This window comes from Grampus griseus (assembly GCF_964374135.1).
Source record: "Grampus griseus genome assembly, chromosome: 16".
NCBI classification, from domain to species: Eukaryota; Metazoa; Chordata; class Mammalia; order Artiodactyla; family Delphinidae; genus Grampus; species Grampus griseus.
The window spans coordinates 49,429,893-49,448,169 of NC_139010.1; the positions used below are offsets into that span (position 1 = coordinate 49,429,893).

Genomic DNA, 18,277 nt, shown 5'->3' on the forward strand with positions numbered 1-18,277 from the left:
TAGAGTTTCACCAGAATTTGGCTATATTAATCAATATTAGTTATATATAAATATATTACATTAATATAAAATTACATATGTACTACCTAATTCATATATAGTTAATCATATTAATTATGGTATAAATTAATTATGTTAATACATATAGTCAACAGGGATTATGACTTGGATAAATCCAAGAGAGGAGCTCATGGAATTTTCTGTAACAGAATAGTGAAGGCATAGTCTGAAAAACCCTTCCATTTCCTACAGGGTGAGATTTGCCATCTCTCTTATATGTTAATTTGATATAAAAATCTATTCGAAATGTAGAATTGGAGCAATTTGACAAAGAAAGAGAAAAGAGAAAAAGGAAGTAGGGAACGTGGTGTTGAAAGCACAGAGAAGAGAGAGAAGTGACTATTCTGCTTTACAGAACCCCATAGTAGACATTAAGCGCTTCGTATCTGTGAGCTCCACGTAGAAAATATTCAGAAAAATAATTTCAAAAAGTTCCAAAAAGCAAAACTTGAATTTTCCATGTGCTACAACTATCTACATAGCATTTACACTGTATTTACAACCATTTATATAGCATTTACATTGCATTATAATACTTACATATTATAAGTAATAAAGAGATAATTTAAAATATCAGGAGGATGTGGATAGGTTATATGCAGATACTATGACAATTACATAAGGGACTTGAGCATCTGTGGATTTTGGTTTCCATGGAGGAAAGTGGGGGAGTTCTGGAACTGATCTCACCCGGATACCAAGAGAAGACAACGTGTATACACAATTCTTATTTGCCTGGCCTAAGCAAACGCATAATCCTGTCATAAGGGCATTTGCTTTGGAGCTAAACTTACTTTGGCTTAAATTTTGTCTTTATCTCTTTCTAGAGGAAAACAAAACAGATTAGCAGATAGCGTGTTTTCTAACATAATTTGAAGATCTTCATTTTATATAGTAGTTAATGGGAAGTGTCCTGCAAAATGTCCCCCTCTGTTACTTTTGCAGTTGTTGTTTGTTTTTAAACTGAAGTAGTTTCAAAGCCAAATGAGGAAAAAAAAAAGCCAAATGAAGAATACATGTCATCTTTTTCCCCCCATAATTTTCACAATTTTCTATTTGAAAAATAACTTCCTTCTTATGATAAATAAATACTGGATATAGAAAATTTAGAAAGTATGGAGAATCCTTTAAAAATGAGAAAATAATCACCCAAATAGTTATCACCTAGATATAACCATAATTAAAATTTGATGCTTAGTCCTTTTTTTCTCGTTATATTTTGTTATCAAAATGTATGTACAAGTTACATTGTTTTGCCCTTAATATTATATAATAGGAATTCACATATCATACAAAAGCATAATATTTGGTGGCTGAATAATTCCTTTCTTCTGCCCCCATAATTTATTTTATCAATGTCTTATTTTGGCAAATTTCACTATGTTAACATAGACAATAAGGGATAATTTTATAAATGATGCTTGTATATATATTTTTTTCTTTTGGGTAGACTTTTGGAAATAGAATTATACTGAGTGAGGGATATAAATATTTTAAAATTCACAATGCATGTTAATAAATCTCTTTCCATTAAGGTTGTGCCAATGCTCACTCCCACCATCAGAAGAGTACTAATTTATCTGATAACTAGAGATACTAAATGTGCTTTGATTAATACATTTGCCATTACATTTTTCTGTGAATTATAAATCTCCTTTTGTTTGATTATCTATTGGAAATTTAATTGATGTTGGATTCTTCATTTCTTCTTTCCTCATTTTCTTCTTTCATTTTTTTCTTACTAAAAATTCACCATTTCAGATTTTTCATAGGATGAGTCTTGAATAATTAAGTATATTACTTGTTAAGACACAGCCTAGAAACATCTTTCTACTCCCTCTCTCAGTAGTGTTATAGAAAGATTACACTGAGTTTCACTTGTAGAATTCTCTTTGATGACAAATATATTAATATTTCCTTTCCCAGGCAGATTCCAAATGTGGCAGCTTTTAACAGCAACATGCTGGATGCTTCTTCTTGGACCTATATATGGTAGTCAAAATGAAGGAAGCTCAACAAATCCGGAAGCTAATATGAATATTGTAAGTCACTCATTAAGGAAAAAAACTAAGAGAAGGAATTATTAAGCTATTGTCATTTTAGATGCAATTGGTATGCCTGTCTAGTTTTTAAAAATTCTAAACTGATTAAATCTGTGTTTCCTCCCTTGTCCCTTGGCATAGCTAACTAACCAAAGAATTGAAAGACCTGACCCAAATTGGGGCAGTAATACTTCCTTTGCTGGTAGTTTGAACTACCATCTCATGGTGGTTTCCTGAAGAGAAGGTTCATGAGTTCCTACTGATGATCTCTATGGAGTATACTTGAGCTCTTCCGGAGGCTCTTTCTAGAGCAGTTCCTTTAATTTATCCATGTACATTTTCAGTTTAGTAAGCCAGATTTGGTTTGGGTTGCTTATAAACAAAAGTGTCTTAACATGCAGGAACTCATACCAGAAGTGGACTGGAATAAAGTGAAACGGAACAGATCTAGGCAAAAAACAAAAACAAGACAAATGACAAATGTTTGCTAAATGCTTCATTCCAATGGAAATGTACAATTTCTTGTGTACGTTGTACACCCTGAAGTCCTCACCCATACCCAAGTTTGTATTAGAACTTTAAGAATGGAACTGTCGATGTTTTTTACTTAGTGTCTCTTCTTGTTTCTCTCTCCAAAGTATCCAGCAGGTACTCCTAAGCTTCTACCACACTACTGAGCTCACATTCCATGAAAATATTTTCCTCCTCCTTCCACATTCACAGACACTTTCTTCCTCCCTGGTCTGGCTGCTTTTTGGCTAGTCTCTAATGATAAGAAGAATAATAAACATTTATAGAGCACTTACTGTGTGTATAATCATCACAACATATCTGTGAAGAGATACTATTATTATCTTTATTTTGCAGTTCAAGTAAATGAAGCACGAAGGAGTTAAGTAACTTGCCCAAAGCTGCACAGCTAATAAGAGGAAGAGCTGGAATTCAATGCCATACAGCTTGTCTCTAGAGTCTGGGCTCTCATAACCAGTGCTTTATATAGCTGCACAATATGTGCACACCTCTTGTGAGTGCCCGGCCTGGGAAAATGCATAATCCTATCATAAAAGCATATGCTTTGGTGCTAAACTAACTTTGACTTAAATTTTGTCTTTATCTCTTCCTAGTGTTCAGTCTTGGACAGATTATTATTCTCCCTGAAATGCAGTTTTCTCAACTATAAAATGGATATAATTCTATCTCAAAGACCTGTTATATGGATTAATAAAACAAGGGGTATTAACCATCTTCTATGTGGAAGATGACCAATAAACGGTAGTTTCCCTCTTCCTTGTATATCTGTGGATGAGGTATCTTCTGTTTTTACCCCTTTAGATCCACTCTCTAGTCTTTACACTTTTCTTTCTGCCCTGTAAGAACTAGGTCAGTTAAATTCCTTTGACCTTTGGTTTTCAGTTCAGTTCAGCCAATGGACATATTGAGCAGGAGATCAGAAGGTGGGAGAGGAGCGAGACCAGATGGTTTACTGCCCTGGTTCCATCCATAAGGTCATCTTGGGCAAGTTGCCTCCCTCTGCTAAAGGTCACAGCCCCTCTCAATATGGCCCTCTTTACTTGACTTTCTCATTCAGGGTCTTGTAACCACTCTCTCCCATCTCCCTTCAGGTCTAAGGTTGGTAACAACTCACTTGTTACTAGCCATAGGGTTCTGCACAATGCCGTATGGTTTCCTTCGTAAGATGAACATGCCATTTTCCATCAAACATTTGGAGAGTGAACTAGAGTGCATTAATAATACCAGGCCAAGAAAACCAGCATGTATGGAAACCCACCACCTTGCCTTACCCATGCCTTTGCATGCATCCTCCTTTTAAAACCCTCCTCAAGTTATCCTGATTTTCCTGCTACATTCTGTTCCGATACAGAGATGAACAGTAGGTTGTGACTTAAAGTACTATATTGAAATGTGGGTATAAAAATCAAGAGATTACATCATGAGGTATACCTTTCTGTTTCCTCTTTTTAGAGCCAGATTATTTCCTACTGGGGTTATCCTTATGAAAAATACGACATTGTGACAAAAGATGGTTATATCCTCGGAATTTACAGGATTCCTCATGGAAGAGCATGTCCAAGAACAGGTGGGATTTATTTCATTATGAAAGCAATAGTACCTAAGGAGAGATTCCTGGATGCGACGATAGCAGCAGGGCAGCTTTTATTCTGAAATAGAGCCTATTCTCTTCCATAAGTGGAGGCAAATCATCACCATCACCTCTACTATTTCATTTGCGTAACACTTTGGAGTTTTTAAAGCATTTTCACATACACTATTTACTCTTTCCTTTCCTCCATCACTTTGTCCTCTTTCCAAACAAACACAGAAACAAAAGAAAACTTGGTCTTACTCTAGAGATACCACTTTCCAGGCTTAAAAACCAAAGCTCTAGGGTCATTTTGGTACTTTTCTCTCCCACACTTCCTATACACAGCCAATAACCAAGACCTATCCATTTTGCCTTCCAAACTTCTCTCTAATCTGAAAACTCTCAGCTTCAATATTGCTCAAGTCCAGGCTTCAACTTCACCATTATCTTGTGCTCCAGCTACTACAACAACTTTCTAACTGGGATTATTTCATTTGTAATTAGTTCTCTATGCAAGTCACTGGGATTTTATTTTTTAAAGTAAATCTAACCCTATTAGTTCTATACTTCAATGCAGTTAGAGCCATTTCTAGCTCCCTACCACATAGGTTGATACCTATAGAGAAGAGAGGAATCCACTTGGCAAGAACTGTTTGCTTTCTTCTCTCATTTCTTAGCTCCTTTTTTTCTTTGGAGCATTGTATAATGAAAATTTCCAGTATCAGAAGGGTTAGTTATTTAAAGAGACAATCTAGATTTTAAAAAAGAGAGAGAGGTGGAACGGTGCTGTTCACTTTACAGAACTGACCATCCCCTAAAATGACTCCATTACCTTTGGAAATACTCACAAGAACTTTGTTTCCACAAACTTTTATCTTATCAGTTCTGCCAGGTAGCTGCCAAAAGGCATGCGATGAAAGCTGTCTCTGCAATGAGAAGCTGCCTAAGGGCTCAGATTAGAAAGGGGCTATGGATCGTGACAGCTCTTTGGCTGTAATTTAGCAGAATTAGTAACACCTCTTCTTTCTCTTTTTCCTCAAAAGATGGATTAATGGATATAAACTTTATCCTCACTTCCAGACGGCTGAGGCTTTCTGAGAGGCCAATCTAGCCTACTCAATCTCAGGAAACTGGTCTAGCTCCAAAGGTGACCTAAGGGAAAGTCCTGGGGTACCAACACAGCATCACAGACCATTTATAAAAGACTGAAATATCCTAGTCACTTCTCTTTCTCTTCTCTGTGTTTTCAGCACCACTTCCCCGTTTCTTTTTTTCTCTTTCTTTAGTCAAATTGTTCCAATTCTACTTGTGAGTAGGATTTTTACGTCATATTAACAATTTTACCTTGTGTAAATTTCACTTAAAACCTTGCATTTTGCTTTCTGACAATGCAAATTAACTAGCATAATGCCAGGCATTCAGGAAACATTCAATAAATGGCATTTTTATTGTCTTTGTTATTATCTTGGAAAAAGTTTAGTTTTGTCACCAGATGCTTTTTGAGAAATAAAATGTCGTTAATGTGAATAATTGTAGAGCAGATATTTATTGTGCTGGACAGAATTTTATGTATTTTAATTCTAATTTAATTCTTATAACTATACTATAAGATAGCAATTTTTATTATTCCCCATTACAAAATAAGTTAACTAAGGCACAAAGATGTTAACATGTAGCAGAAGAGATTTTAAATCAGGGCAATCTGACTCCAATAGCTGTATAACAATACAATACACTGCACATAATTCTGATTTTGCAAAGAGAAAAACAAGACACAGAGAGGATAAATAACTTGCCCAGCTTCAGAAGTAGTTCAAAACCCTAGAACCTCGGCTTGCCTGGTGCCAAATTTCATCTCTTAACTTTCCTTCTGTATTGCAGGGAGTCAGGAAAAGAATGTTCTTGTAAGCACCAAGGAAGTTCATATAAAAAACTCCTGTTACTTGTATTTTGCAGCTGCAAAGCCTGCTGTGTATCTGCAGCATGGCTTAATTGCATCTGCCAGTAACTGGATTTGCAACCTGCCCAACAACAGCTTGGCTTTCCTTCTGGCAGATGTTTGTTATGATGTATGGATGGGGAACAGCCGGGGAAACATCTGGTCCAGAAGACACGTGAAATTGTCAACCACATCACCAGAATACTGGGCCTTCAGGTAAGGGGAATACTACCAATGAATAAAGTGTGTACGTTGCTCATTTATATGGATGACTGCTCTTTGAATTTTCCCTTTCCGTCCAAATGCACACTATGGAATCTACAAGAAGGAAATGGACATTTCTTTTTCTACGCAGGTTTTCTTCACAAGCTCTGAAGAAATGCCCTTATTATTGCTTCGAGAGTTGTTTTAAATACTCCACTTGGCGTGTGTGTATGTAAAGTATATACGCAAGAAAAAAAAATCAAAATATAAAGGTCAACTCTAGAAAGGTTAATTCCAGGACTATCATATTGTCAGTGGGCACCCCAGAAATTTACTTGGTACCCTTACTAAAGAGGAAAAATGAAACTGATCAAGAAATGGGACCAGAAACAAGGGTCTGGTTGAAAATCCTGGGAAACAGACATTCACGATAAGCCAAGATGAGCCAAGCCCTTTAGCATAGATGACACTCCAATTCACTGAGTAGTAAAGGAACTCGACCCTCCATAGGCTGGTGGTGCTGAAATCTGTCCCTGGAGCTGAGTTGCTAGCAGCCCCTGTGGACGCTGTCTTCCTTAAAAGTTAGGCCAGCTGAGTCACAGAGGCAAACCCGGCCCCTGTAGTGGAGCTAAGAACCATTCCTTGAAGGTCGCTAAAGCTGTTTGTTCCTTGGCCTCATTCCTGGAAGCCAATTTGCATTCCCTAATTCCACACTCCAGGGCAGTTGTGTCATGGCACAATTGCAAATAACATCATGATTCCCTAGATGAGTGTTTTCCCAACTACATACAGGAAAGAAGCACCTGAAGTGCTTGATAAATATGCAGATGACCAGGCCTCTTCCCTGGACATTTTGATTCAGTCTGTCTGGGCTGAAGTCTGCAAGTCTCTTTGTTTTATTCTGTTTTTAAAATAAGCATTCCAGGTAACTTTTCTTTTCAAGGGAGTTTGGTAAATCTGCTATAGAATTAAGTGAAAAGCCTCTGGAGGCTTTTGCAAGTCAGATTTTTCTGATTTCAGTTTCTTAACAAAGTTATTCTTGCAATCAAGGTCATATCCTCAAAAGTTGCACAGACGCATGATATCACGTATTGATTCCAGTATTACATTTAACAAAAGCTAAACATCTAGGTCTGCAATGAATATGTTTAAGTATTGCAAGCCTAAAAATGAGATGGGTTTTTTTTCCAATGTTGTTGTTCTTTTTCTTTGGCAGTTTGGATGAGATGGCTAAATATGACCTTCCAGCCACAATCAATTTTATCATAGAGAAAACTGGACAGGAGCGACTCTACTATGTGGGCCACTCCCAAGGCACCACCACTGGTGTGTTTGGGGCAGGTGTGATCTGAGAGTGTCAGGGGATCTTTTTCATATTCACGAAAGGGGTCAGGATTTCTTCCCTCTGTGCAGTCTCTAGCTTGGGGACTCTGAGCTGGGAAACAATCTTGTCTGGCTGGTTTCTAAAGAGCAAATAAATAAAGTGTGGATGACTTAGGGATTTTCCCCCCAGGACTAAATCTGGAGATTGATGGATAAGCCTGAAAGAGAAACAATTATTTATTTATTCCTGTGTGTACCCAACAACACTTGACAGACACCAGGTTAGATACTGGGGAACCAAAGATAAATAAATATGGTATGTATCTTTCCCTTAAAGAGCTCACAGTCTAGTGAGGGACACTAAAAAAAAAGCAGAGAATTACAAATCTCAGTGATTATATGTCACAACCAGTGCGACTTTTAGTCAGTTCCCAGTGGGTGCTGGGATAGGCTAGATGTGTGTGGGTGGGCTACGTTGGCAGTGCCACAAGGCATTCCATTCTCTTCACTGCTCTCTGTTCAGCTAGAGACCTTGACAATACCAACAGCATTTACACCAGTTATTTGAGAGCATTGTCATCCATATTTTACAAATGGCTGAACTTAGGAATCCTTTCTAATGGTGATAAAGCCAATTAGAAAGTGTGTGTGTGTATATATATATATAATCTAACCTTCAAAAGAATTATTCTATAAGGATTCTATTTTCCATATTTATAGATAGAGAAAACTGAGACTTATACAGGGGAGGTTAAGTTGCCCAAGTTTTCACATAGCTAGCAAATGGGAAGCCAAAATTATAGCCCAGTTTTGTCTGATACCAAAGACTATCGTCAAGCTAGAATGGCCCTTGGAGTTTACCTAGACATGCCCCACACTGTATGTTATTTTTTTTATTTTTTTATTTTTTGCGGTACGCGGGCCTCTCACTGTTGTGGCCTCTCCCGTTGCGGAGCAACAGGCTCCGGACGCGCAGGCTCAGTGGCCATGGCTCATGGGCCCAGCCGCTCCGCGGCATGTGGGATCTTCCCGGACCGGGGCACAAACCCGTGTCCCCTGCATCGGCAGGCGGACTCTCAACCACTGCGCCACCAGGGAAGCCCCCACACTGTATGTTTGAACCCTTTCTGCAACATTCTCTATAAGTAGATTTGCATCCTTCTGGGACAGGAAACTCACTTTATTCCGAATTAGCCAGTTCCACCTTCAGAAATTCAAAAATCCTTCCCTAAAAATGGTACTTACTCTGAGTTTCTTTGTTTTATTTTTTAAATATAACTACTTTTACTATAATTTAAAGTGAATTAAGAATTGTTCTAAATCTATGAATTAGTATCTTCTTCCCTTTCAGCTTTCATAGCATTCTCTACTAATCCAGAGCTGGCCAAAAGGATTAAGATATTTTTTGCATTGGCTCCAGTCACCACTGTGAAATACACCCAAACTCCTATAAAAAAATTAACAACTCTTTCCAGAAAAGTAATCAAGGTATGTGACAACTTTCCCCCAAGTTTAAATCTGTAGTAACTAAAACTAGCCCTATTTCCATTGATTTCCAGAGAAGACAGCTTGAGACAAATAACATTTTACAAACATCTAGGAATGCTCGAGGTACACATGTAGGTTTACTGATGATGTACAATTTTGCCAACAGGGTTCAGGGTGCTCACTCTGCTGCCATTCTACCCTGCTGTCTTCATTTTTAACTTAGAGGCTTGTCTCTCATGTCATTCCTCAGTCACAGATACAGCAAGAGCTGATTTGATTGATTGATTGGTTTAATCTAGTAGGTTAAATTTCTCTCTGGTGCCCCCTAGTTTATCAAGGACAGTATAGTGTAGTAGTTGAGATCACAGCATGTGATTTTAGGGTGCCTGTGGGTAGAAATGAACTCAAGGTCTTCCTACTCCACTATTCTGCCTACTCCCCTCTGCACTAGTGCGTTTTAAATGTGACCTATTATCTACACAGCAGTTCTACTTAGTGCATATTAATTTTCTATTTTATAGTTGAAGAAATTCAAGATAATGGAAATTAAATTTATTTAATAGATTTTAATTAATTTCTATTAAATTAATTTCTATTAAATAATAGAAATTAAATACTTTCCTAAGGTATAAGAGACAGAGTCTAGAATCAAACCAAGACAACCCTGACTCCAAAGGCTTACCAATTTCCTACGGGGACTAGTTTTTTAGGGGAAGTCAAAAAGCACTCCAAGTAAAAGATCTTGGGAAAAAGCTTGATGGTGTCTTAAATCGATCTTGCAGATGTTGTTTGGTGACAAGATGTTCTATCCTCACATACTTTTTGACCAATTCATTGCCACCAAGGTATGCAACCAGAAGATATTTCATCGTATTTGCAGCAACTTTCTATTTACTTGGAGTGGATTTGACCCAAAAAACTTAAACATGGTACGTGTAAGTAGTCAGATCCAGGAAAGCAATTGTTTTGTTGCACAGAGGTAAGGAGAGTTCATTCTACATTGCATGGAAACCACATTTCAAAGTCTCCTTTTTGTCTCCTGGAATGTAGCTAGCATGTTTAGGGGTTCCAACCAAAGCTGAGAGTCCACCTGCTTTAATAGAAGGATTTGAGAAGTCTCTGCCGCTGAAAATTCTCACCAATTCTTGTTGTTGGACGAAGTGTCACCATTAAAGAGTCCTTCACTTAGGCTATGGTTTTGAAATTTATCTTGCTATGCCTGAGCCCTATCTCAGACCTACTGACGCAGAATTTCAGGGAGTGAGCCCAGCCATCTAATTTTTAACCAATTTTCTACTTTCATAGGTGATTTGGACATAGTCATTTTGTGAACGACTTATGTCTTTTATCCAAAGGGGTAAAGGAATGGCTCTTCAATAAAAGCTACAGACTCACTGTTCAAGTGATATTGAGAGGGATAATTGTTGAGGTTCTTATCAAGTCCTTTCCAACTTAACTGAGAGCCTTTCCTTCCTTAGCTACCTCTAACTGACCCGAAGGGGTGGGAGGGAGAAAAAGACGAAGCTACTGTCCCCAGCTAGAGTGCAGACAGGTTTGAAACCAGGGATGGGACAAAGTTGAAGTTGGTCTCCGTCTGTCTCACAGACTTCTGCCTAGACCCTTGCCTCCCTCAGTGGATAGCGGTGATTAACATTTTCCTTGATTTCAAGCAAGATTTATAAAAGGCTGTTTATGCAAAGCATGCCTTAGCCACTGCCTTTCACATGACTTTCTTACTTTCTCAATTTACTAGGGAAACCATGCTTGCCTTTCACTTAGATGGAAGTGTACCGTGTAGAGCTAAGTAAAAAGACCTTTAAGCAAACTCAATAGAGACAATTTCAAAAAACACCCTCTCAACATGGCCTAAGAGTTTGCTAAAGAAAGACTTCACAAAATGACATCCTAGAACATTCGTTGGATGCCCTCATTGTACATTTATACAGTCAGATTGCCCATTTTCTCTCGCTGTTGTGGACTGGATTATAGAATATTACTGTGCCTGCAAGGATGTTTACTTTAGTGGAGCATAACCAGGGATACATAAGTAGAGTTTGTAGAGCTTTCAAAAATTACACATGTCCAGAACTCAACCCTAGAGATTTTGGTATTGTTTCATAGGTTTGGGTAGCTCATAAGTAGCTATATTTTTTAAAGCTCCAAGATCTTTCAGATACTCACTCTGGTGGAAAATAACTCTCTTGTATACTAAAGCAAACAAAATGCTGTTGGAAATATTTAAAATTAAGATTTTTTTGATTCAAAAAGAAATCTAATCATTAATAGAGGTTTAAATACTGGATGGATTATGTCCCACAAACTGTCAAAGAGTCCTGCAGAACATTTACCAAATTTTTAAGAAGGCATGATAAAACATTCAGATCTGTTCTCAATCTTTCATGATGAACAACCTTCTGGGAATGTCCCTTAGGACTTATCACAGGGTGAAGGAGAAGATCACTGGGGATTTTATCTCTTGACTGTCTATATTCTTAGACCTGTCTGAGGTGAGGCTGGAAAGAAAAGGTACATTACCTTTTATCTTTGACCAGCAGGATGCCCTCTGTGGGCTTTACAAAGATACTGCCCAGGACAGAAGTATGGAAATGAGGGAGAAAAAAGTTCTTAAAGATGGGCTTCTTCTTTGGTTAATATGTCTTTAGAGGGTATGGTACATGTTTATTCCTTGAGAGAGAGAGGAGAGAAAGGGAGAGAAAAAAATACTCAGATTTACTTGTGGTGTGATTATATGATTAGCCTTCAGGTAAGAATCTTTTTACTTTGCAGAGTCGCTTAGATGTTTATTTGTCACAAAGCCCCGCGGGAACATCTGTTCAGAATATGCTGCACTGGGCCCAGGTACGTGCTCCCTGTTCATGATATGACACGCACATATCTCTGCAAGATCCCTGAGGAGCACTCCCAAGAGAGCTCGCTGCAGGGTTTTACAGGTTCTGCTACTGTCAGGTGGATGTTTCTGGAATCAGCATCAACTCATGTTGATTTCCTTTACTCCCATCTATTCTCCATGTCCTCTGTATTTGGTGTTTGGGTTCCCAGGTATTCTGACTAAATTCTGACCTTTAGATTACTCTGAATTGCCTTTTTTAGGAAAAGCTTGTGTTTCCTCTTTTGCAAAATCATTAGCTCTAATAGAGCTTTATATAACAGGATATAGGCTATTCCAAAAAGATCTGTTTATCCTCTAATTGGGATATGGGCGATTTCAGAGTGTGGAAATATTGCTTAATTCAGAGGAAATTAAACGTTAGAGAGGGATTAAAATAGATTGTTTCTGTTTTTACTCTCAGTTTAAGGGTTATGTTTTTTTTTGTTACTATATTACTCAATATTTGGCAAGTCAAATTCTGTTGGTATAGCTTTCTGAGCCAAGTATGTATGAGTGTGTGTATGGGGGGAAAGGTCTTCCCAAAGTTTTAATATTTAATTACACATTTTGAGTTTTAAATACTTTAAAACATTTAATAGGGATCTGAGATCCCTAGGAATTTGAATTTTAACCTACACCCTGATAAATTTGTTCCATGCTTTAAAGTTGAGAATCACTGCTTTAGATAGACTGAAATACTAGTTGAGGATTTCTGAAATTCTTTGAAGAGTTCCACCCCCAGAAGATAAGCCTTCAAGTTCCTACAGGAAGAAAGATATTCTGGACACAGAGCCTCCTACTGGTGAGGAGACAGGTAGACTGTGATAGGCATGCCTTTCCAGGAAATACAACTTCAATTTCACATTTATTGAGCACTTACTATGTGTCCTTGTCGTCCAAATATACGATTTAATTCTGTCTCATTCTTTCTTATGAATTCTCATAACAATCTTTCAATGAAGGCATTGATTTTCCCATTCTACAGATGTCATAACCAACCTCTTATACATCTCACAGCTGACTCTTCTTAAAGATATCTCTTCTCCTTTGACAGAAAGGTCTCTTCAGAATAGAAATAACTGGGCATGGGGAGATAAAACACTTGGTCATAAGTTATGTAGAGAGCTAAGGCACAAATGATGATGATGATGGTAGTAATATTAATAAAAAGAGTGATTTCTTGACCATTCCCAGGTGCTACATGCTTTTTATGCATTACCATATTTAATCTTCACAACACTATAAGAAGAATGTTATTGTCATTTCCATTGCACAGATGAAACAATAGGTTTATAGAAGTTACATATCTTGCCTGGATCACAGACTTAATAATCCATTAAGCTTGGATTCAAACAAGGTCTGTTTGATGCTAGAACCCAAGTTCCTAACTGTACACTCTATTGCCTCTCATTGCTGAAAACCTACAGAATTTCAACAGCTGCAGATTACTGCCTCTGTCAATATAAATCACGATGGGAACCATTTCAAACACAAAATCAGAACGAAATCAATGTGAAAAAAAAATCTGAGATTCAAGTTAAGGGGAAAAAAAAATCCTTGGAGTAGTCTGAGAATAATTTAGTGAAGTGCTTGAGGTAAAGGTAAAAATTATCTGTCTCCTCAATCCAACATGGGTAGCAAATAACAGAAGAAGGATCCCCTAGAAGTATTAATGCTTCTACTCTAATATCTGAAGTCTAAAATTTAAAATGAAAACAGGTTACATACGCTGTCTCAGACACTCAGTCCATGGCCAAATTACTGACAACATGGCAGGCTGCTTGGCTCTACAGACAGGAGACAGACAGACAGAGGCTATACCTCAGAAAGCCCTGAGGGTGTTCTTTGAGTGAGCATTCCTTTCAAAAGTAACAAAAATGTTTAAGAATAAGGAATATAATCATAATATCCTAGACCATCTGACAAGGATGATACGGCATAAAGTTTTTAAATAATAATAGCAGTCATTTTTTAATGTAGGAAATGTATAGTTGGTGCCTTTTTAAAATATATATAAATTCCTGAAGCCAGGATATTCAAGAATCATTCAATTTAGCATCTTTCAAACATTTTCTATGTATACAACATTGTAATATTTAAAGCCATCACTGCTTGAGGATTTTTGTTGGAAAAGTATAGAGGGGAAGAAAGGATTGTAAGTCAGTTCCGTGAATTAGTATCAATTTTTATCATTTTTATTATTTGACTTATTAAACTTTATTGACTTTTAGCTCATGTGCTAAAGAGTGGGACATTATGTCAAACCATTTTATAAATTTTTTGTTAACTGTCTTTAAATGTATGTTGTTTTCTTGCATCATTTTAACATGTTTATTATTTTTATCTTATTATAGGCTATTAATTCTGGTCAGTTCCAAGCTTTTGATTGGGGAAACCCTGATCAGAACATGAGGCACTTCCACCAGGTATAATATCAACAATAATCAAACAATTGCATACTGCAAATGAATTTAAAAAATAGTATCTACTCATCAAGCACCTACTAGGCCCCATTCACTATGCCAGATATTTTGTATAGATCAGATGTTGCTTATTGGGTTCTTACCATGTGCCATAACATTATTTTTGATCCTCAGAATGACCTTCCAAGGTAAATATTATTGTCTCTATTTTTCTAGAAGCTCAGAGAGTTTTAGGTAAATTGTCAAAATTATTTAGCTTATAAAGAACCAGAATATGACACAGGAGTTTGTGCATCAAAAGTCTGTTCTTCTTCCACTACACTTATTCCTTTTCAAAAAATAGAAATTCTCAGCACTTAATTAAGACCATGTTTTAAAGAAAGAATTAAAGATACATAATTTTGTTTCTGAAGCATATTCTCTGGCTTCTTAACTGTCTCTCATAAAATGAACTAACATTTTCCTAATAATTCTTTGGGATGTCATTTACTAGTCATTTTTTAAAAGTACATGAATTATTAGAGATATTCCAGACAGGAATATCACCTTTAAGGAGAAGCAGTCCTATCTGCCAGATAATGATATGTCAAAATATTTCTTGACATTATACATGAAGACTTTTGGAGCAAAAACTCTATATTAAAGCAAATAGGTGTTGTTGTTATTATTATTATTATTATTATTATTATTTTCAGTATGTAAGGAAATCCAGTGATGGCTTTGGCCTCTTGCTGATAGACTGAGCTTAAATTAAACAAATAGTCATCAAAGATACATGGGTTTTTCAAATCAAGGAAATGGACGGAAATTTGGAAACTTTTAAAAAATCAATTTCAGTGCCACCATAATAACTACAATAGTGAAAATGCATAATTTCAACTAGTGTGAAAAATCTGATTTTTCTCCTAAACTGCTATAGTTATATGTGTGTGGGGTGGTGTGTGCCCACACACACAAACTCACACACTGTGTCAAAGTACTATTTACTCTTGTAATTAACCAATTCCTTGTCCTAGCAAGAGTACATAGTTGCTTTAAGAAACGCTTTTTAGATGATGGCCTTACCCTATAAGACTCAAATACCTATTTGAATGAGAGTTGAATCACAAGTATTAACTTCATCACTGTGCTTGCAGATTCTATCAAAATACATGGCCATTCAGGTTCAAATATGAATCTTTTGCTTGGAACTTTGGGGGAAAAAAAGAAAACCTAAAACAGACTGAGGGTGAACAATATACAAGTTTTAAACATCAGTAACCTTTGTCACAACTGTAAGTAAGAGCCCCATAAATTAGGCAGGTGTGATTACCAATACAATCACCAATCCTGTAAAACTAAGAAAGTAAAAAAATTATTTCTTGGCCAAAGGCCACCATATATCATTTGGATCTTGATCTTGATGTTCATTTTTGCTTTGCCATCTTCTGGGCTCCCCCATTCATTCTTAGCAGGGTATTAAATTATTGCAGTAAATGTATTCTCATTTCAGAGGCCCCTGAGACCCACTTGTGCCTTAAAACTTGCAAATATTTTTGCCACTCTGTGCTGTGTTGTTTTTCTATTGTTTATGTCTCTCCATCCTTGCATTTGAATATTTATGCTTTGTATTATTCTGCTGAGAAAACTGTCAAGTCAGGAAGAGCATGCCTCTTCTTTCATCAGTTGCACTGTTGCATTGGGGCCTTGCACCAGGCTCTTCTGAGTTCACCCTTCCCTCGAGTGCACTACTGGTCAGTGCTAATCTGCACTCATTTCCTTCTTTGCCATTCACATTGCCTTCTCATAGCTACACATTCCCATTTACCACTTGCTCCTAAGCCCAGGTCCAAGGCCTCCCAGTATTACAGGGTAGGGGAATTATACTTGATAAATTTGGTAATGCAAAGACCCATCCAGTGACAGTGAAATGTGCAATGACTATACCAATGTGCTCTGCCTCATACCTCTCTACTAGGAGAACTCAAGGTGCAGAGTCACTGAGTCAGGGGTCTCCCCCAGGCACATTTCTAGTCCTCTTAGAAACCTTTCCCTGGCCAATGTTACTGTTTCCTAAGGATTTATAACCTGGTCCATGTTACCTTTTCTTCCTAGTCTTGCTGCCAAAATTAACTATGGTGTATTAATCTCCTTGGGCTACCATAAAAAATCCCATAGACTGAGTGGCTTAAACCACAGAAATGTATTTCTAAGAGTTCTGGAAGCTGGAAGTCCGAGATCAATGTGCCAGCACAGTCAGGTCCTAGTGAGGGCTCTCTTCCTGGACTGCAGAAAGCCACCTTCTTCATGTGTATCCACATAGCCTTTCCTCTATGTGGTTGACGAGACAGAGAGACATTAATCTCTCTCTCTTCCTCTTCTTATAAGGCCACAAATCCTATTGGATTGGGACCCAAACCTTATGGCCTCATTTAACCTTAATTACTTCCTAAAAGCCTTGCTTCCAAACACAATCACCTTGGGGTTAGGGTTTCAACATATGAATTTGAGGGGAACACAATTTAGTCCATAGAATATGCAACTCTTTCCATTGTAAGTAGTAGAAATAAACTTTATTTTATATTTTTAAAAAATGTTTTAGTTTTACTGAAATAAAAGGTATAGTGGTAAACGCACAATAGCCAGGGACTTATATACCGTTCTCAGGCTCTCTCTTTCTCTCTCCCTCTCAGTCTCTTTCAATTCTGCTTGCATAGGCTGTTTCCATTCTTAGGCTACTTCCAAGATAGTAGTACAATGGTAACGGTGTGTACCTAGCTCATGAAGCTTTTTTTAACTGCAAACTCAAAGAAAATGGCAATATTTTCTCAATAGCTCCGGTAAAAAGTTCCCGAGAGAACTCTGACCCAATTTTAGTAATGTGCCCATTGCTCGTACAATTATACTGCGGCCAGAAGAATGAAGGACTAATTGACCAGGACTGATAACCCTGGACCAGTCTGGAACTGGGGTTTTGGGATTTGTTGAATCAGCACAAGAAAGGTTGTGTTACCAGAAAGAAGGGAAACTTGCCAGGGGATTAGCATCATAGCCACTCTATTTCTCTGTAATGGGCTGGCTCCTTTTAAACATTATTTTCAAATGTCTTTTTTGTACATTAGTCTCAATGCCCCCTAAAGAGTCTTCTCAAGTGTTACTAACTCCACTGAGCCCCGATTTCTGCATATAAGAAGGGATATTTATATTTATTCTATTCAATATTTTGTTTGAAATGGATACACTCTCAACCCAAGTGCTACTAGAAAGATGGTCCCCCATAGAAATGAGAGCCTCTCTTACTCTGGGATCCTTTTCTTTTTTCCCAAAAGTGAAAATCAGGAATATAATGGTTGTCTTTTTTTAATCCACAATTCATATTATTGCACAAAAGTACTTTCAAGTATTTTTAACATGTTAATGTTTATATATCATTAAGTATGTACTAATTGCACATTTTTAGCATTTGAAGAACTTGCTTAACAACTGACAGTTAACGTTACTTCTATAGTGTGGTTTTCTGTGAAAACTATTTTTCTCTCTCTTCAATTTTATTTAGCGTACACCTCCCCTATACAACGTTTCTAAGATGGAAGTTCCAACGGCAGTGTGGAGCGGTGGACAGGACCCTGTGGCTGATCTCAAAGATGTTGAGAATTTACTTCCTAAAATTACCAGGCTTATCTATTTCAAGTTGATTCCACACTACAATCATGTGGATTTTTACCTTGGACAGGATGCACCCTATGAAGTTTACCAAGACCTAATTAGATTGATGGAGGAATGTTTGCAAAATTAAATACATTTTCCTTTCCCTAAGGAAGCAGG

At 37.2% G+C, this 18,277-nt stretch overlaps 1 protein-coding gene across 2 annotated transcripts; it reads left to right on the top strand.

Moving 5' to 3' along the window:
- Positions 1–1,997: 1,997 nt before the first annotated feature.
- LOC309834565 (lipase member K) lies at positions 1,998–18,248 on the top strand (the record flags this gene model as incomplete). Of its 2 annotated transcripts, none has more annotated exons than XM_082673507.1 (9): positions 1,998–2,102; positions 4,086–4,200; positions 6,163–6,361; positions 7,566–7,675; positions 9,024–9,160; positions 9,943–10,089; positions 11,948–12,019; positions 14,405–14,476; positions 18,009–18,248. In XM_082673507.1, 9 exons carry the CDS (start codon positions 1,998–2,000, stop codon positions 18,246–18,248), a joined length of 1,197 nt encoding a protein of 398 aa, XP_082529633.1. The 2 variants fall into 2 exon arrangements, with proteins under 2 accessions (XP_082529633.1, XP_082529634.1); XM_082673508.1 differs by having other exon boundaries at positions 6,262–6,361.
- Between the last annotated feature and the right edge of the window lie 29 nt (positions 18,249–18,277).